Raw genomic sequence first — 22334 nt, 5'->3', positions numbered from 1 at the left:
TTTGGCATAGCACTTTCAGAGTCAGCGTGAACTCATTTGCTGAATTCCAGTAGCCAAGGGCTCCATCAAATAATGCTTTGTTTCAGTACATTAGTCAGAGGGACATATTTCTGCTGTCCACATTCTCTGCCTCTCTCATGGCTGGTCTCCTGTTCTCAAAGGGAATCATCATGTGTATGACAGCTATCTTCCTCTGGCTTTGGCCTGATGACCATATAACTGATCTTAACTGGCTACCTGTTTCAGTTTAGTTCAAAAGACACAAATTGTAGTCATTTACCTTGAAATTGGAATGGCTTTAGCCAGTCAGTTCATTACTCCATTATACTAATTTTTCCAAGATGTCACATATATATTGGGGATGTTTTATCCAGGTGGCTACAGCAGCAGCATCAGCCTTTGTCCATGGTTGCTAGATTTAATGACACCATTAAAATGTACAACATTAAAGTGAGTGTGATAGACAAATTGCCAATTGACAAAATGGATAAAGTGCCCATAAAATGCTACTTTGGGTCTCACTGTGATGTTAGTTCAAAGACCTTGCTCAAAAGAGCAGTGGTGTATTTCTGTCTTAAGAATTCTTACAACGAACTTTCAAGCAAGTGCCTTGATGTATGGGAGAAGGTTTGCACTCATGAGGAGCTTTCATTTGATAGTGGTAAGCTAAGGACCCTGTGTTCTGGGAACAGGTGAAGAAGGAAGAAAAATCACCATCATCATGTCCACATTTTTTTTTTGAGTGAATCACAAAGATAAATTGCCAGGTCTCTGTCAGCTGGAATCCTGGATACGTTTTTTTTTTTTAGACAGCTTCCTTAGAGGACTATAGAGCAAAACATTTTACAGTCTTGTCAGAACAAATATGGAGGTGTGATGTGTGGATGATGGTTGTGGCATCTTCCAAATCCCTCAGTTTAGGAATCCTTGTTTTTCTACATCATTGGTAGATTGTTTAGGAAGGTTGAGCCACTTCTGAAGAAAAGCAATGATTGCTCAGTCAATTATTGAGCACTATTTTCTGGACCAATTATCCTAGGTATTAATAGGTTTCACATTCTTTGAGGTGGGTCATGGGTTCCCTATTGGAACTGTATAGTATTGAAATTATACTTGATCTTAGCCAAGAAACAAACAAACTAGCCTTATAGTCCTTGAACCACCTTGTTCTTGAACGTACCTTACCATACTTCAACTTTGAGACATTTCATGATTTGATTTTGCTACTGATACTGATACTTGTGATCATACTAGTGTCCTTTGGGTTGCAGTCATTGCTCTTATATATTTGTTCTGCTGTCGGGAAAAAAAAACCAGAGATATTTGAAGCTAGACTAAGATGCTCACTTTGCACCAGCAGACCTGCATCAAGAATGACACAAGCCTACCTTTCCTCTGCAGCTGTGCTTTCATCTGCTAATTGTGCACTAATTAGCGTTAATTGTCTCTTGTCTGCCCTAGAATCATGAAATACCTCGAACCTGCCATCAGAAATCACAACCGAATGGCCTTATAATCAAGACACAATTAAGAACAAAATGCACACTTCATTATCTTATGACATGTTTTTTGGTTACTGTGAACTTAATTAATTAGAGTTCAATTAATTTGAAAATGTCCTAGCCCCACCCCTGCTGTGGTTGTGATAATAAGGAGGAAAGCTAGACCTGAGAGGCTGACTTTGGTTTGTCTTGAAAGCTTGGGACACTAGGCAGCAGGTATTATCCTACGTCTTCATTTCCCAGCCTGATATTCTTCAGATGTCCTTCAGTGACCGTGTTGGCTGGAGAAAATTGGAACTGCAGTCCAACTCTTCTGGAGGGAAGCCCTCCCTTCCTAGCTTTGGGGGAGCTGTGCTATGTGGTGAGCTGAGTAAAGAAAATCCACTCTCAGGGCCTCCCTGTTCTTTTACAAACAGATGTAAAGAGAAAAGGGTAAAGTGGATATCGTTAAAGGGTGATCAGCTTGTAAGACAGTTTCCCCAATGCCTTTAGAATTCCCTCTGAAAGAGAAATATAGACTACAGGTACTTCTCCTTCCCATTTTCAGCTAGGATGGCCAGATAAAAACAAGGACAGAACTTGTTTTTCACCTTTAATAGTAGTGCAGAAGAGGGAATTTCAACAAGTCCCCAACTAAGGTATGCTTCCTAAAATTATTTTTGCTAAACAAAAGTCTAGCAAACAACAGTATGGCAAAACAACAGTGTTACATGATCTGGCCATCCTGACCACACGCTGATGTTGCTTTGTCCTGTAGTTTCATCTGAAATGTCAGAAGCTTGAGTATAAAATTGCATGGCAGACAAAGCCAGGATTTGAGAGAAAAGACCTCAGATTTCTGTATAGTCATCAGCCCCCTATGTGAATCTGAACATATCCTTAAAAATTTTTTTCCACTAGCATAAGAAATAGAGAACTCTTGGGTATTTTTTAAAATGCCAGATACTTTCACAACTGCTCAGCAACTATCCAGATATTATAAATAATGTTGTACATGGATGTCAGTGAGCCATACCCTAAGATCTTATTCACCCTTTTCCCTTTTTTAAAAAAGAACACTTTGATCAGCTTGGAGCCTTTAACTTTGATTGGGTCCGTTAGCTAATAAACATCACTCAACAGGAACCCTACATTGAAGAAAAGTGTATGGTTAGAATTATCCTTCAGGATTTGCAGGAAGGTGTAATAATAAAAAGTATGGAGAACATGTTCCTTCTGCAGGCAGATAATTAAATCACAAGCGCTTGATTTTCAGAAGTCAAAAGCACTGAATAGTTCCCACTGATTTCACTATGAACCATGATTAGTCATTTCCACTGAAAGCCGACCTACTTCTGATTTTGATGCCTCAACATAGCTTTGTATTATACAACATCAGAGGGCCAACCGTTGCACAGTCTCAATGCAGGCACCTTGGTTTTGTTCATGACAAAATCTAGGAGAATGGAATTGTGAATTACTGCATATACTTGTGTATAAGTCGAGAGTAGGTTTTGAGGCCAAAATTGGGGATTTTGATGTGACCTATTGATATGTCGAGCATCATTCTGTGGAAAGGGAAAGTACCAATACTTCCCCAAATGGTTAGCCAACCCAGTCACTACCATCATCTTCCCGTCCAGACATTCAACACTAAAATTTCTAGACATGCATGAGTTTATACAGTAAGACATTTAACATTGTACACAGACTGCTCTTGTCTAGCCGACAATGTGAAAAATATAGTTTGGATGAATATTTATGGAAGCTTGTAGGTATACCCTCCAGCAGTGCACAAAAATACAATAGCTAAAAATATAGCAGAGTAGACTATGTGTGCTAAAAATGCTGTATAAGGAGTACTAATTACAGATTCTATTTTTTGAAAAGGTCCACAGAGACATTATAAATAAATACTAAATCCCTTTCACATAGATTTTATAGGAGAAAATGGAAATCGACAAGATCTAGAACAGCGATTCTCAACCTGTGGGTCCCCAGGTGTTTTGGCCTACAACTCCCAGAAATCCCAGTCAGTTTACCAACTGTTAGGATTTCTGGGAGTTGAAGGCCAAAACATCTGGGGACCCACAGGTTGAGAACCACAGATCTAGAAATAAATATAGTGGACCTTTAGTATCCACTAGGATTTGGTTTCAGGGCCTCCCATGGATGTCCAAGGTACATTATATTAAATAGTATGGTTAAATGGTATCCCTTATATAAAATGGCAAAATATCAAGGCTGCAATGTTACAAAGATAGTGGCTCTTTTCCCTGAACATTTCATAAATGAAAACTGGGGTATATGTGGCTGAGTAATGTCAAAGTACAGTCAAAAGGGTATGACCAGGCAACAAGGGAGCAAAACATATTAAGGAAGAACATTCAAAACTACTTTTTAATCAAACTTAGTCTGCAGCAATTGAAATGTGCTAAGTACAAAGAAAAAAGTAGGAAGGGGACTGGGACATTTTAAAAATAACTGAGAAATGTGATAACATAATATAAATCAGGACTGTCCCTGGACAGTTGAAAGGTGTGGTGATTGCTCTACAAGAAACTGGAAAGCATATCCTATATTATTAAATTCAGTCTCATAAACTCTATAAATTACCTTTATAATCTACTTTCAAATGCCCTGAATGATAACCATAAGCAGTGCCACTGAAAGAAAGGGAAATAAGCCTTTGCTGTTCTTTCTTCTTCTTTTTTGGAGGGGGGGGGGAGGGGAACCCTTTCCTTGTCACAAAGTAAACCCCCATCCTCACCTTCTCTTTTCCGTTTAATTTCAGGGCAAACGTTACAAAAACTCCTTGGAGACGGTAGGAACACCGGATTCCAGCCGAGGCCGCAGTGAAAAGAAAGCCATTAAGTAAGTCTCAGGAGGTATCACTGGAGTGAGCAGGTTAGAGATGCCTAGATCACAATCATTGCATGAACTTCACTCCTTGGGGAGATGTTAGCTTTTGTGCCAACAGATGAGCGGGCACCTGAATAACTAGACATATGCATTCAGTTTTGCCTCTGCAATCCTAAGAACACTGACTCGTCTCCTCCACACTCATGTGCTTGACACCACTACAATGTGTGCAATTGTTCCGACATGTTCATAAACACCCTGGACTTCTATACCATATTACGTACAATGTTTCCTGCAGAAGCCTCTTCCTCCAAACAGCTCCCACTGACATCAAGCTTATCTTGTTCCAACATTTACACAGCAGTGCTCTCCCTGTATTACCCTGAGATTATGCCCTATGTAGGCAATGCTACTACTGCATTAGTGAGCAGGCACACATGCCATCTAACTAGTCCCCCCAGTATGTAGAGATGTATCATCATTGTAATTAAACTATAACAATAATTTCTAAATTAGCACCTATACCTATAGATCAGCATGTGCACATTTTGTGTAGACCTGTGCCCCACTTTTTTCTGTCTCTCTGTATACCCTTTCCCACCCTGCCTTTAGCTCACTATTTTCTCTGACATATACCTGTTTTTCAGACTCATCTCCCCTTGCTTACATCTGTGACACCAACAGTTGCAGACTGCCTAAGGAATCAGTCCCAACATTCAGTGTTCCTTTGTGTACAAACACCCATATTTGACATACACACATCAAAAGAGTTCAGTATTTGTCCTCTCACTGAGCAAGCATTAAATCCCTTTTATGGAATAGCAAGCAATTTGTGTTCCTTATTTCTTCCTATATAAAGCCCCTTCCACACAGCCATATAACCCAGAATATCAAGGGAGATAATCCACAATATGTTTTGAACTGGGTAATCTGAGTCCACACTGCCATATAATCCAGTTCAATGTGGATTTTATACAGATGTGTGGAAGGGGCCTAAATCTTTATTTTAGGCCTAACTATGGCAGAAAGTTAACAAAAGGTTCCTGGCTCCTTGTAGTGTAGAGATGGAGATTAACTACCTCAATCCTATTTTGCCTATTCGGATTTCTGAACAAGAGTATGCCCACACATTTTTAGATTACACCTATCAGTTTCAGGCAAAATATATGGCTGACCACATAATCTGTTTTTGAGCTATTTCCTTTTTTAAAAAACAACAACTCCTTGCTCAATAACCACTCTGAATTAGAGAGGTTTGCACCTCCTCCTTTATCCTTGCCACTTTCAACACAGCATTATAGGGCCTGCAGTTCTGTAGAAACACTTTCTCCCCATTGCGTGATACATACAGTCGGACCCTCTGAATCAGGCATGGAAACTGTGTGGCCCTCCAGTTATTGCTAAACTGCTATTACCATCATTTTTTGCCATTAGATTTGCTGACTATAAATTGAATCAGTTCCCCCCTCTGCTCTTGGTTCTTTCTATGATTTTTCCCCATAGAATCCAACTGTATTTTTTATTTAAAATAGGTTTCCATGTGTGCTATATTTTCTAGAAACGTTTTTAAGACAAAAGCTTTGGGAAAGAAGTAGGGTAAAAACTTCCCACCCAACTCCAATCTGTTTAGAGAAAGCATCGTAAAAAAGACCTAGAATGGCTACTTTTTAATTTAGTAGTACACAAAGTCTGTTTTACCTAACAATTTGGAGTTATGCCTACTCTGGACTTGTAACCTAACTCCTTGTTTGATGTTAAGATGATGTTACTTTGCTGTTTCTCCCACTCCATTTTTAATGTTTCTGGTTTGTTGGCAGGAGTTTATTCTGATCAACCAATTAAGCTGGATTTCTTCCAAGTAAATGCTTCCCTTCTTTTTCTCCTTGACAAGGATTGGTTCAAGGCTTTAGTGCACAAACAAAAAATATTCTGTGTAACAGAGAAACCCTCCTATCCAGTCTATGAAATTCAATTCCATTGATTTCAGTTATTCAGATCCCCATGCAAATGACTCAAGAGTCAAGTCTGAGAATACAATCTTGTGCATATTTACTTGAAAGTATGTCCCACTGTGTCCAAAGACCTATGGTTTAGTAAGAACATTTTAGATGCAACATTAGTTCCCAGGAATAGATTCAAGGCTTTCACTTAGAAAGGCCTTCTACCACCTGGTGTCTTCCAAATGTCTTGAACTACAACTTCTATGATTCCTAACCATTGGCCATGTTCCCTGAGACTGGTGGGAGGCCTTATTTACAGACACAATATCTGGAAAAGGTGTGATGGTGTTCACATGAAGCTTTTGTGCCAAGTTGTGGATTGATACAAGGTAGAAGGCTTATTCCCCCATCACACACCAATATAACTGCACCATTATCTCAGCTGAAGATGGGTGTACATTCATCTACTCTGTTTCCTTTACACTCTGTAGCAATAACGTAGGGTGATTTGAGCTGATATGATAACTACACATAGAAATGCATCCCAGCAGGGTGACATTTCTCTATCATGTTCCCACAATTACAATTTCTCACTGATGCTCTCCCATATGGTGAAACTGATATTTAATCTCATCTTCAGGAATGATTAAAAACTCACAGTTCCTGAGAGCATGATTAAGTATATCAGTTTCATAACATGGCTGGTATTTTGCCTTCCAATATGATCACACACGCTTGCCCTCAGTTTCTCTCAGCCATCTGCCTATGTGGTTTGCAAAGTCAAATTTCCTACGGCGAAGGATGTTGTGGAATATTGGCATTTGTTCCATGGAGATCAGTGGTGAAACTGCATGGCAGGATCCCATGGGGCATAGTAGTGATCTGGTAAAAAAAAATATTCACTTAAAAGTGTGGATGTCCAGGATTATTTTCTACCTTGTATCTCCTCCTAATGTGGGTGCAAAGAAGCACACTTTGGTGGTGATACCCATACCAGGCAGACTGGTTATCTCTTTGTACCTTCTATGTGCACTTATGTTTATGCATGCATTCATCTGTGATTGTGCATGTGTATGTGTGCATAATCTGTAAATAAGTGATGGTGTGTACTTATGTATTAGCGTGTGTGTGTGTAAATATGTGTGCTTGAGTATAGATGTGGTGTTGAATCCCTGCACATATGGGTACATCATTTCCTTAGTTTTTTATGTGGCACTTGTTTCCATTAGCTAAATTCCTTAACTGAACCAGAAAGCACAATTTCAACATGGCATTCTTTGTTCAAAAAATGTGCTACACTGACTCTTGTCTCCCTGGTATGTTTTCAAACTGGAAGACTGCAGATATTTTGTCTCACTGATGGCTACTGATGATTATGCCTTGAGGAAGAGTCAAGACCATCATTAAAACAACAGTACCAAGGCCTTTCTACAGAACTAGATGACAGAGGAAGAGCTCCAGAGGAGAAAGTGAACAGTTTATGATCTAATCCATGTACTATCAGGTTGCATCAGTGCCCCCCCCCAACACACACACACACACACAGTCTTGTGGTAGTCTTGCCAAAGGCTCCTCTTAGGCCTTTGATCCCAAACAAGGGGCACAAGTGGAAAGGAGTATGCAGGCAAGCAGGGACACAACCATGGTGAAGCTGCACTCTTCTTCATGTCCTCTATCTGCTGCGAATGGGTCCAGAGTTTGTTGCTGAAACACAGCTGTCCTTTGTCCCAGGCTTTTCATCCCCCTCTCTGTATTTGTCTGAAAGGGCTGGTGGGAAGTCTTTTCTTTCATGAGCCAGAGAAGGGCAAGGACAGTTAATGAGCAGTAAAGGGGATGAGTGCAAGCATGTAGCCTGGAAGGAGCGTTTGATGTCTCTAATAATTTTTCCAGAAAAGCACTTGACGTTAAAGGCCATTGTTGTTGCAGATTTCATGTGCTATGGATCATGTGGGGAATGGTTCGGCTGGGCTCTAGCTGATCACACGGAACAGCAGTATGACTTATTTAATGAACACTTTGCAGTGTACAGCCTCCAACCTGAGGCAAAACACTCTTCCTTAGCTCTTTCCGGACAATGGAGCAGAAGAACTATGCGGAGGCGCACTGCATCCCTCAACCTAGATGGGGGTTTCTTCCTGAAGGCAAGCATCCCGTCGTCTTATTTCAATTTAGAGCTGTCCACGGTGCTGAATTCTATCTCTAAAATGGATCCAGAACTTGGAAGAGCTTGTGTAATCTCTGGATGCAATGAAATCTATAACATATTCACAGTACCCCTATTATAGAAGCTTACAGGTGCCCCTTCCCCCCACCCCCACTATCCCTGTTAGGCACTTGATGGAGAGAACCTGTGTAACATTGTACTCAAGTATCTCACCCAAACAGTTTAGACTGTCTCCCTCCATAAGCCTTACCCCCATATTTCACTGCTAGTTGTGTTATTGCTGTGTCTCCTCCCACTCCCCCCAGTCTATGTCTTGTCTCAAACACATATCTATACAAACAGTTAAAAGAAACTTCATCCTCCCTGTAATAGTAGTAGATCTAGCTGATATTTCAGGATTGGGAGAGACATTCCTACTAATTTTAAAAACTCTGCTGCCATTGTGCCAGGTGCTATTGCACTTTTTTCCATAGGAGTTTCATATTAGGTTGTCAGGAAAAGGATGAGAAAAAAGCCAGTTGTTGGGTTTGGTCATCCTTCCTAAGAGATGATGTGGAGCTGTGAGAAGGCAAGGGGCAGGACCACCTGACTTGACATTTCTTTAACCTGCACTTCACACACTCTCTGTCACTCTCTCTGTCACTCCCTCTGTCTTTCTTTCTTTCCCTTTCTTTTTTTCTTTCTCACTCAGTCTTCTGCTTCACCAGCTTCTGGAGGTACCTGCTCCTGTCTTTCTCCAGTTCTAAATCCTGCTCCCACCTGTCCCCCTGTGTGTGTGTGTGTTTGTGCTTAAGTGTGCATGTGTGTGTGAGAGAGAGATGCATGGGTGTGAGGCACAGAGCTTACCTTTCACAGGAGGAGAAATCACCACTCTAACCTCGCTCTCACTCATATTAGTTTTTTTTTCTCCTTCCTCCCCTTGCAGGAATTTAGATTCTTTCTCTTTGTATTTCCCTTTTTTCTCTTTCTTTCTCCCTTCATCACCGGCTGATCTAGTGATCTAGACAGAGACTTTTGGAATAACAATGACAACACAGTGCAGCAGAAATGGAGCTCCTACCCTCCCAAGGAGTTTATACTAAACATATCACCTTACGCCCCATACGGTGATCCACGACTTTCCCTCAAGTGAGTCTCTCTTTAACTGATTTGATCATATAGAGTGAGTATATGCACACCTTATTTCCACTTTCCACTTCCTGCTTTCCCGTTCACTTTCCTCCCCTTCCCTCCTTCACCCGCTTCCCACACACTCCACCCTTTCCCATGGACGCTAGTCCATGGAGACGAGCAACCCCTCCTGCCTTTCCTTCCTCCCTCTCCCTTCCCCTTTCCCACCCTTTCATCCAGTGGTTCCCAACTACTTTCATATACACTGGTTCTTTACTATGTACTTTACTGGTAAGAAGTCTATTTGGTACTTTGGGTTCCCTGTGGCTGAAACTTTGGTCCTTAAATGTTACTTTGGATCAACCCAGTGACTATTAGCCATTGGAGTGGACTTCACAATCGTGTGGTTAGCTTCCTTTCTTGTATCTGGGCCTCATAAGTCCATGGAGACTTCAACCCATCAAAAAACCAGCAGTGGTAAGCACTGGTCAATGCAGCCAATGCCTTGTAGAGCCTAGCCAAAAGCCACTGCAATGTCGTCACCTTGGAGAAGGAGGCAGCTTCTGTTTTCAGCCCACCAGGCTGGTGTGGTGTTCCCAATAGGTTGAGAACCACTGCCTTGAAGCAGCTTATTAAGAGGGCTGGCACCTTTCCCTTCCTGCACCCTTGGTCCCTTTGGCTCTCCTCCTCTTCACCTGCCACACCTGCCCCCCTCCTCTCTGCAGCACAGGACGGGGTTGCCCGTTTTTGGTCACCCTCTCAGCATATTCTCTGCATCTGCACGGTGTGGTGATGATAGTAATGGTAAGCTCTCTCACTAACATGGCTTTCTTTTCCCTTTGCCTGCACAGTGCCACTCCTAACTATCTTATCCATTGTTCAACCCTTCGTTGTCTATGGAGTAAAGTAACTTTGGCTGCCATCATAACCTCACAACCAAACCAAGACTGCCTGCTGTCTTTGCCTGGGACAAAGGCACTCCTTGGCTTTTTCTTTTGCAGTGCTGATGTCTCTCTTTTTCTCTGTCTGTCTGTCCGTCTGCCCCTTGTCTGTTTCTCTCTCTCTCTTCTTTCTTTCTCTGTCTCCCTGCCCCTCCCTCTTTCTCTTCTCCTCCTCTTTGCTTGGCCTCCTTCTCTCGGCCACTTGCCACTGCTCACTCGCCCCCTTTTCTGACTGGCCCCAGTGGCTCATTGCTGTCAGGTGCAAAACTGGCTGCCTCGGCCACGTCAGGGCTGGCAGGGGGGCGAGAAGGACGCCATGGGGAGAGGCCACAGCTCCGAGAGGACGGCATGAAGAGCAGCGTGTCTGCCCACAGCGAGCCCAGCATTGGGAAGGCGGGGAGAGGCCGATGGCAAATGGTGCAGAGCCATCTAGCAGCAGGGAAGCTCAGCTTATCCAAGTGAGTGAGTGAATGAGTGAGCAAATGAATGAACAAATGAATAAACAAGTGTATCTTCTTGGATTGGACTCACCTGGACATGTGGCACAAAAGTCCCTGTAGCAAGGAGCTAGGGGTGGTGGGAGCCTAAATGCTTCTTTTATCCTTATGGAAGAATCGTGAAGAACAGGGAGGAGTAGGCTGTAAGTGTACGCTCTGGTAGAGTGGGATCACTAGGAATAGCACAGGAGCTAAGCCAGAAGATTGTATTAAACGCATGCATGCACAATCATTTTACTCTGAAATAATCCAAAATACATGCAAATAATAAACATAATAACATATAATTTCTTCATCTGAAATTGGATTTTACTCATAGCAAAGTACAAAACTTGCCAGTAAGTTTAGGGAATAAGCAAAGGAATGGAAGAGGAGGATGAGTGGGAGAAAAAGATAAAAATAAAAGAAGAGAAGAGCTTAAAAACTCAAAGGAATGGTGATGTAGGCCAAGTAGTTTCTGGGTGGATTGGTTGCTTGTGAAAAATGTTGAGCTTGTCACCATTATGTACCAGACTAAAGGCCTGTCTGTCTGTGAGCAGTAGTGATTTGATAGTAATGAATGGCTTCCAGGTCAACGGGGGGATGAATGTTTCAAGGAGATCTGTGGTATTCAACTTGTTTTAGGGGTGGGGGGTCTGTACTTTTGATAGCTTCTTCAAAGTTCACACTAAAACCTGAAACTGATTTTGCAAATAAATCCCACTGTTGGCCACACGGCTAGATGCTTCAAACATACAGTGACAATTTGAAAGAGCACTCTATATACAATTCTAGTGTGCAATTCATCCCATCCCTTTTCTTCAGCTGCAGAAGTCTGCAGGGAGGTTTTTAGAAGCAGACTCAGCTTGTGTTAGGTTGCCAGATCTAATTGTAAGCCACCTCTTGCTTCTTCTTTTTTTGACCCCAGTGTATAGGCAGTCCTTTGTGGCTTCACAAAACATCTGCTGCCAAAGTAAATGGCTAGTAATCCATTTGTTTAGTTGACACCCAAGGTGCTACCCTGATGAAATCTCTTGCAATATTTTGTCCTTTGTTAGAGACTCAAAGGCCGATGATTTGCACTGTGGATCTGGGTTAAAACCAGTTTCTGCTTGTCCACTGGCCCACTCCAAGTGTGCAAAACAGTGGAAATGGCAAGAAAGGGGAGGACTGAAACAGTTTCCACTCACCTCATTCTCTCTCTCCCTCTCAATGATCATGTGAATTGGAACCAGAGGGAATGGGCAATTGATAGTGATGAGGTGTGACAATGTAAGACTGTTCAGAGACTGAGTCAGGGAAAGCGGGACTTGGGGATACTTGGGGATGGATTGTCAGTGGTTCGGTTTGAACAGTTGCTCTGACAATTAACAGACTAGTGGACCAGCGTTTGAAGGGGAAAAATTTCCTTAATTCTCAGTTACTCTTGGCTTTGTTATCATAAATATTTTGTATGCTGCTTAGTAATCCTAGAATAGGTCATATGTGTACAAAAAAGAGGTTCTGTTTTTGGAATAACTCCAGGGCGCCATGCACTTCAGTCTGGCTTTAGGGGCACTTTACTAAAGGTCCTCACAAGGCAAGGAGTGACCACTCATAATGGATGCATTTGGAGAAAAGAACACATGAAACAGGGTTTTGATTTGGTGTTTCTCACCAAGCCAGATGCAGTGCCATTTTTCCATGGCAAAAACAATGATATATTTGGCTGTGGGCATTGCTTTGGTGAAAACAGTGAGGAAATTATTGAACTGATCTTTAGGGTCAAATCTACAAATATTCTTTTTACAGTTTTGAAAACTATTTACAGTTCATAACAATTAAACACCATCCTACCACCATGGAAATCAAGGTGGTATATGTAGAATTCCTGTTTGGTCTCCGATAAAGCTTTGGCCAAAGACAGACCTGCTTAGTTTTAGTAAAAAGGTACCCTAGGATCATGCCCTTTTTCTTTTTTAATGGGGAGAGGCATAACCAGCATTTCTGAAATAGTCTCTTCTTTACATGAACTTGTATGCTCACTAGGAGATGGGAAAGAACATCCACCCTAGGTGCACGATCTCTCTTCAGATGTTCAAATTAATTTAGATAGATCTTATTTGCTGCTGCAATGAAAAAAAAGGCAGAGGATGCAACAAAAAAAGCAGCAGTAGTTGCTGCCATGATGGCAAGAGCAGGAGCAAAAATTGTTGCAATCAGGTGGCATAATACTGACTGTAGACTCCTCTGTACTCAGGAGCTGGCATGGCATTTATATCCTGGCTGGGATGGCTTTTACTAATGTTACTACCATCACCACCTTCATCACCTCATCCTGGTCAAAAAAGTGACTCACCAGCAGGATTCCAACATCCCACCTACATGCAGAATTTGGAAAATGTATTTCTTGGGAGTACAACTCCACTAATCACCCCAGCAACCTGTGGTCATGCTGTCATTGTAATTTTTCCCAGATCTGCCCTTTTATATTTGGAGAAGTCTAGAATATTTGGAAATAACTGTTATTGATTAAGGCCTCTAAAAAAATAACACAGAGTGTGCATTTCAGCAAGATTTCCTATGGTGTAACATTTCAACTTCCCCTATGACAGAAACTAATGAAACTTTTCTCCCGGGCTTCCTCAATCCCACCTCAAGAGTCCCTCACTCACATCTGTCAACACTTGCCACTCAAAAGACTTTCCAGTCCAAGGTACATTATACCGCACATTTACTCCTCTGGCCTGTTCCTCTATAAAACGTGAAGAAATATCTGCTCCTCATATTTCCAGAAAAGAACATTCCATGTTATTGAGCAGTTGCTGTGTAAAGAATGTAAAAGATAGAAATGACAGCATTTGCTCAAGCAGATAATGTAAACATACAGCTGCATATTTAATTTTTTAACATTTAAAATTAACATTTGGTTTTGATGCATTTCTTGATTAAATAATGTTTCCAATGGAATATACTTGTCTGGAGTGCGAGTGTGATGTCATGATTTGAATGACGGACTCTGACTCTGGAGATCAGGGTTTGAGTTCTCAATCAGCCATGGAAATCCACTGGATCGCCTTTGGCAAATACACAATCTCAGGCATAGAGGAAAACAAAGACAACCCCCCTTCTGAAAACTCTTGCCAAGAAAACTGTTTTAGATTTGCCTTTGGGTCACTCTAAGTCAGAAATGACGCAAAGGCACACAACAACAAACCACATGTGTCCAACGTCTTTCATCAGCACAAAGAGTCTTGTGGCCAATTGTCCCTGTATCTCTGGCATGTCTGTCCTTGTGATAGAGCGCTCCTTTGCTGTGTCTGTCTGGCCAAGATGCCCTTCGTCATCTGCTTGCACAGTGGTCCTGTGTGGTGAGAGCTGGAGGTGGGAGAAGGTACTACCTGCAGATGTCCTAGCAGGCCAGGTGTAGCTGGTACAGCCCCTTACAGCACTGGGACTGCTTCCCGCACAGCAATTACTCTTGATAGAAATTTATATATTCTTCTGGCTCCAGGCCTAGAGGAACCAATTTTAGTTTCCTGTGACTGAGAGGTTGAAAATTGGACTAATTTAGGATTTGATAGAAAGCCGAAATGAGGTCACTGTGTGTGGAGAAAGCAGTGGCTGGGCTTTGGGGATCAGAACATGATCTATAAGCAGGCTTCTTGGTTACAGGTGAATTCCTGAATACACCTGAAGGCAGAAAAATGGGTGAGGCAGAGAATGGGGTTCTGTTTATACAGATCTTGCACAATCCCTCTTCTCTCTTTCTCTTTAGCTAAACCTTTATTTCCCTCTCCCTCCTCTCTCTCTCTTTCTTCCTCTCTCTCTCTCTCTCTCTCTCTCTCTCTCTCTCTCTCTCTCTCTTTCTCTCCTACTCTTCTTTATACTATTCAAGAAGATACAACTACTTTGCCATTGTAAACTTCTGGCATCAGCATTTTTTCCTGCTTCTGGTAAAGGTGGCTTTCAGGCCAGGCCAGCAGCAAGTAAGGGATGTTAGAACCCTTCTGCTATGAGAACCTGGCTTCCATGCTTCCTTGGTTAAGCTTAAGAACCTTGATATATTTTTATACAAATTGGCCTGTGAGTAATCTATGGCTCCCAGCCCCATCTGGCTGCTGCTTAAGAGAGTCCTGCTCATGCTCATCCCTTGGGGAGAATTGAGGAGGTTGGTGGGTTGATGAGCCAACTATGCACCTCTCTCCCGTCACCTGTCCATCTGTCTGCCTCAGCAATTGGCCATCCTCCTCTGAGATTGTGGCCAGCCAAGTCCTTCCGGAGTTTGCCCAAATGCAGCCTTCATAATATTCACAGTTATGCCTTCAATCGCTTGCTTTCTCAGCCTGTCGTATATGCCATGTTATGTTTCCTCCATGCCCCACCCAGCACATTTTCAGTCTTCATCTCTAAGCTTATCTGTAAGCAGGGCTGTTCATGAAGGGGCTTTCAGTAATAGCCCTCTAAAAAGAAAGAAAACAAAATTATATATGGTAGAAAAACAGAATCTATTTTGTAAAGAAAGTATACAAAGATTTAGAATCCAGATAACAAGAGAAACATGAAGAGACCAAAAAGAGGCAATGGGAAGATGATGGGAGGCCAAAACAAGGCCTCTGCAATTTTTACTTATAGTTAAACAAATATAAGGCTCTCTAAATAAATGAAGAAAAGGGAACATGTGGTTTGTATGCAGTAAATCTCAGGTTTCATCCCATTCCTGTTGTCTCCAATTCAGGCTGGAGAGATAACTCTGCCTGAAACCCTCCATAGCTGCTGGCAGTCAATGGAGACAGTGTTACTTGGGCCAATGGGAAGACCAGTATAAGACAGTTTGCCACTTTTCCAACATTTATTTTTTTTCTAGAATTTAAATCCCTGCTGCCTCGTCATCTTTCATCATATTTTGCAATTGCAGACTTAGCCAAAATTGAACAGCCCTGGCCATGGCTTCCCCTGTCTCCACCCAAACTCAACCTGTCTGCATGTTTCCTCCTGTTTGGTTGGTTATTTTTAATTTTTTCCATTCAATAATATAAAGGGCCACATTTGTTCTTCTCCTGTCTTTGGCTGAAGGGGTAGCTGTTACCTGCATAGTATGTTTGATAATGTGCTCAGCCACCTGCTTTGTGTGGTCAGCTATGAGGCTCTATGTCATGTCTTTTGACAGTGATCTGCACTTTGTGTACAGTGGGCCCTCTGGTTCTGTGGGAATTCGTTTTCAGGATCCCTTTGCAGATGGCAAAAAACCATGGATGGTCACACTCCATATTATTAAATGGTGACGCGTGTGTGCATCCGCATTGGTGCATCCATTTGCACATTGCTAACATTTTAGATATGGACTGCGATGATCCACGGTTTGTTGAAACTGTGGATTGGGAGCCTATGGATCAGGAAAGCCCACTGCATTGTCTTTTTGAGCTAGATGTTCTGTCTCGTGTCTCTCTGTTTACAGACTAATGACCACAAAAGTTCTCTCACACATTCTCATGTACAAATATATAGCCATTTTACATATAACATATATTACCAGGGCTTGGGAAATTTCCTTTTCAGGCTATAACACTCATAATTCTGAGGGATTCCAGGATGTAGGCATTTCCAAGCTCTGTATGTTACACCCATTCCTAATTAATGCCTCTTGTCTTTTCAGCTAATGGCCTCACAACACATTTTACACTAATGTACATATTAGAGACTTATTACCATTTTGTATCTGTGTTTCTATAAAAACAAATTAAAAGAAGGAATTCATGGCATGTGAAAGGCAAGGTGAGGGAATGCTCAACTTTTCCCCGTCTGACACTTTCTCGTTCCATTTCCCTCCACAAGAAACATTTACCTTCTATGGGATGCCAACTTTGTTTGTTTATTGTGCACCACTTTGAATCTGATTTAGGAGAAAGATGGGATATTAATAAAATAAATATATCTACCCTTACATTCTCCCCTTTTACTCCTTCCACTCTCTAATTCCCAACTGACTTGCAGCATCTGGACTCCATGCAGATGTTTGTGTGTCACGTGGACCTAGCCTGTGACATGCACTTGAATAGTTACATTTTAAGGTATATACTTAATGAGGGTACATATCGCCACGTCCACGAGGGAGTGGTGCTTGGCTGCAGATTTATTCCTGTGCAGTATACACAATAGCCCCAATAATTAAAGGACCATAAGGAAACCTGGGGACAGCTTTTCTAACTCTGGAGATGTGTTGCACTCGGATCAAGGTGACAGCACAATCCCATTAAAGTAGAGACACCACTGCAGAGGTGCGACTACGGTGGGGACAAATGAGAGCATGGGCCTCCAAAATAACATGAAGTTTCCCTTCAGTCCCCAAATTTCTAGCATTGCAAAGAGCAAGACATGAAAATAATTCACACCTATCCTACTATATTTGCTGTGTTCATAGTAACTGTGCCTTTCCTTTGGATACCTCAGGTGTATTTCTAAATACTTAGCTGGAGTTGTAAAGTACTGCAATTGTAGACATTTGTGGATTGTCTCAACAGGAAGAATTCTTATTTGGAGGGTGAAATGGCTTCATCTCCCCTTAGCTATCCTTTAGACAGCTGGTTGCAGGACAGTATGCCGAATCTTTTATTTCTCACATACACACAGTACCGTGCAACCCTTAACCCAAATTCTTCTTTCCTAATTTTAGGTTTGAGACCATAGTTGAGGCTAGGCAGATAAATTAGAAGGTTGGTTATATGGAGAGGGGAAACAGAGGGTGGGTGGGAGGGAAAATCAACACCTCTGTACCACAGTCTTTTCTTTATTTTTATTCATATACATACATACATGTGCATGTACACACAGAGAGCTTTTAGCAGTGTCCCATGTATAAAAACACAGGTCAATAACTATTCCTAAATCAAAGTCTTTTTTTAATAGATCCCCAAATTTCAATGAAGATGGGTTTTCCTTTTGAGGAAACGATAAGCAGTTTTTTTAGGAAAATTAATACTGAGAGGACACCTATACCAGATCAAGAAAACCCCTATTGACATGATTTATATGGTTGCTTTAGCTCCCTGGCTGCTATCTTGCTTTTCAAGCAGGTTTCTGTGTCTTTCCACTGTACATGATATATAGCAAAAAAAAAAAAAAAAAAAGCAACAACTGTAGTTTGGCATGAAGTAGCATGGAAAACTACAGCAATTGTATTTCTGACTATCATGCAATTGTTAATGGGACAGAAATCTGCCTAGAAAGAGTGACACATATAATTGTATAATTATGTGCCCTGGAGAACAGTGCTACTAAACTCAGGACAGGAATAGAAAGGTGGCACAACCTACTGAGGAGAAAGAATTTGGGGGAGGAGATGCAATTCTGGCACATCCCACCAGTTTGGGCATGCATTTCTGTGGATCCATTCCCAAGATATGTAAGAATTTTTCCTAATCCCAGTACTCCTTTGGTGAGATGTCCCAATTCAGACCCTGTTAATGGGGAAACGGGGTTTTGGACATGCCACATGTTACACAGGTGATGGAGGCTGCAGCAGTAGCAGGAGGAGGAGGACAGGCACCAGGGGATTTTACCTTCACAAAGCAGCCTAATTAGTTCTGAAAGGAAGGTTGGCATCCCAAGGTCCCCTTACAAACTAAGGAGAAGAGGAACGAGAGAAGTCACTTCACAAGTAGTCCACACTCTGAGCTCAAGGACCGGAGACTTTCAGAGGGTCGAGAAGGCCAAGCAAAACCAAAACAACATGCCCACAGGGCAGGGGCTGGATGCTGCTAGAGAAACAGAGATGGAGTTGCAACCCCGCAAGACGGTCTGTGGCTTTCGAAGGTGCCTGGCAGAGAGAGTGCTGTGTTGGGGCATCTTCTCTCTAACTCTCTGCTTTTCCTTCCTCCAATTTTGTCCCTTTACCTTCTTCTCCTCCTTTCTCTCTTTTCCCTTGCCCTTCACCTCCCTAAGTTTTGAGGATTCCACCCTGTCCACAGCCACTACCCTTGAGTATATCCCCACCTCAGCAGGAGACCCGAAATGCCAGCGCCCGCGCACTCTGTTGCGCCAGCAGAGTCTCCAACAGCCACTCAGCCAGCACCAGAAACCCAACCACAGCCAGCCCACCACCAGCCAGAGCCTGGGTCACCTCCAGTCCCACTCCAGCTCCACCAGTGGCAACCCCCGGGGCTGTCGGAGTGGGCAGTCACGGCAAGGGACCACCGCTGGCTCCAAGCAAAGGACAGCTGGCGGCCGTAGCCGCTCCAACCCCGGGAGCTGGGACCATATGGTGGGGCAGATTCGGAATCGAGGCTTGGATATGAAGTCTTTTCTGTAAGTTTTTCCTCACTCTTTTTGCCCTCTTCCTTTCTTTCTTTGTGTGTGTGTGTGTGTGTGTGTGTGTGTGTGCGTGTCTTGCACTTGTCTGTCAGTCTGTTAGGTAAGTGTCAATGGGACGGCAGATAGTCGATACCTTTGAGGGAGGCAGAAGGTTATATGATGTGGGGAGCTCCCACTGTACAACTACTAGCATCGCAAAGTCAGCATTCTGCTCACTACTCTGTGTGTCCTTTGCCAGTAGAAGGCATCTATCTCTTCTCTGTAAATTTCCCTGCTTCAGGAATTTATCCTTTAACATGAAGAACAGAGATCACTTTCTCAGTACAAGGAAAACCTCTTCCAGTGTCTTTCTGTCCAGAAAAAAATCTAGGTGTTAAATTCATTGTGTTGCTCAGTTTTCTAAGTTACAATTGGATTTCCAACTAAAGCAATACTGACTCTCTCCTGTTAACTTAACTCTTGGTTGTTACCCCTTATAGAAGTAAGCTTTTTGATTTTTAAAAATGTGCTTATGCCCTACAGTCATCCCACCCTCACTCCCTGTGCACAAAATAGACACATGTTGTTTCAGCTTTTGGCACAGTGCATTTAGAATGATGTCCTTTGGGGATCTTCACAGCATGAGGAACCTGGGTTTGTATAAGGACTTTATTATATGACCTTCTAATTTCCTCTAGCCCATGACACATTGATGGTTTCTTGTACCCATGGGATGTAGGTTTCAGCATCAGTTGAGCAACAGTGGCATGATGATATCTTTTCTCCCAGTTTTCAAATGGAAACTTTGAATGGTGGACATGTAGATGTTCTATGAACTTCATAGTGAAACATGAACCCAATTTGTCTGCAAAGTAACTCATTGCATTGTTGAGATTACTAATGTTACCTCTTTGGCATAAAGCTACCTCATAGCTCTTAAGAAAATATTTTTCTTCTCTTTCCTTGCCGTGAAGTTTTCTTTACATTACTCCAAATCTTGACAAACACTCGAGGTGACTTTTCCACCACCACCCTTTTACAAACAGGGGGTTTGGACTTTTTGCCCATGAAATCCCTGCCTATCAGCCCTTCAAGACCTCCTTGCTGTGATCTATAAAGGCAGCTTTGTCAGAGTGGTTTGAAGTGTGTGGTTTTTAATCTGTTTTAAATGCTTTCCCTGTTGGTGACAGCTTCTAAATTCCAAGCACCAGGGGCTAATCTGACGCCTGTGCTGTCGCCTTATCTCAGAGTGTAACATTGTCACATTCTTCCTTTGGAGCAATGGGAGGTTTATTGTGCATTCTTTTGCCTTAATGTTGGCCAATATTTTCCCAGGCGTGCAATAATTTTTCCAGTTAGCCACTTAAGCTTAATAGTACGTAAAAAGTAGAGGATATGATTTACTGATGCCCCAGGAAGTACATTATTCGTCATAAATGTGTGTGTGTGTGGGGGGGGGGGGGGTCAGAGGCAGTCCAATTAATCCTCTGCCCTCCGATTTTTTCAGTTGATTTTAAAATGTTCCAGTTTCTCTTTCTTCTTTCTACTTCCCTCCTTTGTCCCCAGTTTATATCAGTTTGCTGGCAGCCAAGTTCAGATTGCAAAAGTAGTTTACACTCACCAAACTCGGTAAGAGGAGAGTGTTGGCCTTCTCTGTAGGCTCAGGCAAAAGCAGACTGCCACATCCTTTCCTAGCTTATATGTTCTACCTCATTAATAACTTTTCTATCTTGACCAGATGTTATTTGGCTCCTTGTGTCCTGCTTTTCTATCTGTAAAATGTTGGGAGATGTGAGACTCTATAAAATTTAGCATAATTGTGGGATCAGTAAAGGCTCTAACATCCTTTCCAAGCTTTTGTCCCTTGGCTCCAGCCAACTCTTCTATAAAACCATTTGTCCACCAACTCATGAGAAATACTGAAGAAACTCAAGCCAGTGAATATATCTGACAAAAAGGTTAGATTTAAATGCTCGTGGAATACAGTAAAAATGAACAGCTTTTGAAACCAGAACAACACGTAGGTAGATGGTATATTGCTAACAGGTTGTGCCAAGAAACTGTAATTTCCAGTGCCAAGAGCAAACTCATTTTCAAAGCGTATAGGAGTTTTGTCTCCTTTTAATTAACTCCTTCTTTGTCTGCCTTTTAATTGGAATGACATCTCAAGTGGATTTTGCCCCCTTGAGTACATGAGAGGTAGAATCCCTTAGAAACATCCTTTAATATGTATCTTCAATAGAAATACATTTTAATATGTGTATTTATAGAATGTTTACAATGTTTATGTATTTTAACTATGCTGTAACCTGCCTCAAGCCACAAGGAGTGGCAAGTAAGAAATACAATTATTATTATTATTATTATTATTATTATTATTATTATTATTATGTCATATTGACTTCACAATGCAGAAAGCTGGGAGGCCTTGGTGTTTCACTTGAAGTGAAAGGTCCTCAGCACCTTCATGTCTTTAGATTCTTTTGAAGAAAAATGAGAAGAGCATACATAAGTTCCTGAAAGGGATAGGGATGGAAGTGTTCAGCAACAGATAACCAGCATGTGGACTTAGGAATCCGTTATCTCCTAGGTCTGTAAAAGATCTGGAGTTTTCAAATGGTTTCATCAGATTGCTGTTGTTGTTTGTTTATACACTTTTAGACTCTTCGGAGACTCATGTCACCTTAGCGCAGTGCACATGCAAATTCAAACTATTTTTCTGTTGTTTAAGAGCACCTGAGATCAAAGAAATCCATATGCACAAAGCAATAGTGGATCAAGCCAACGCAACAATGCCTAATAGACCTTGAATGAAATCTTTTGGGAGTGGCACTGACTTCTATGTCTGTTGAGGTATAGCACTGCAAGTTTCCACCCAAACTTTAGCACAAAGGTGTCAAACTTGTGATCCTCCAGGTGTTTGGGCCTCCAACTCCTAGAAGTCCTAGCCAGCTTGTCTAATGGTTAGGAATTCTGGGATCTGAAGTCCAAAACACCTGGAGAGCCACAAGTTTGACACCACTGCTTTAGAGGAACAATCAAAATTGGTTCAGAACCATGAACTACATGTTTAAAGGCCAGAATAAAACCCA

General features: G+C 42.0%; 1 protein-coding gene across 8 annotated transcripts in view; it reads left to right on the top strand.

The window, feature by feature from the left end:
* Positions 1 to 22334, top strand: part of syt7 (synaptotagmin 7) — a 297131-nt gene that overhangs the window by 202658 nt on the left and 72139 nt on the right. For 2 of the 8 annotated variants that reach the window (XM_008115862.2, XM_008115861.2), the window contains exons 3-6: positions 4276 to 4355; positions 9444 to 9575; positions 10741 to 10956; positions 18895 to 19257. In XM_008115862.2, coding sequence (XP_008114069.1) covers positions 4276 to 4355; positions 9444 to 9575; positions 10741 to 10956; positions 18895 to 19257 — 791 coding nt within the window. Of the gene's footprint in view, positions 1 to 4275; positions 4356 to 9443; positions 9576 to 10740; positions 10957 to 17709; positions 19258 to 22334 lie in introns of those variants that run through there. The other 6 variants (XM_008115863.2, XM_008115866.2, XM_008115864.2 and 3 more) reach the window with 6 other exon arrangements.

This window comes from Anolis carolinensis, chromosome 1, assembly GCF_035594765.1.
Source record: "Anolis carolinensis isolate JA03-04 chromosome 1, rAnoCar3.1.pri, whole genome shotgun sequence".
Taxonomy (NCBI): Eukaryota; Metazoa; Chordata; class Lepidosauria; order Squamata; family Dactyloidae; genus Anolis; species Anolis carolinensis.
Note: the sequence above shows the minus strand (reverse complement) of the source record. Positions and strands in the feature narration are given on the sequence as shown.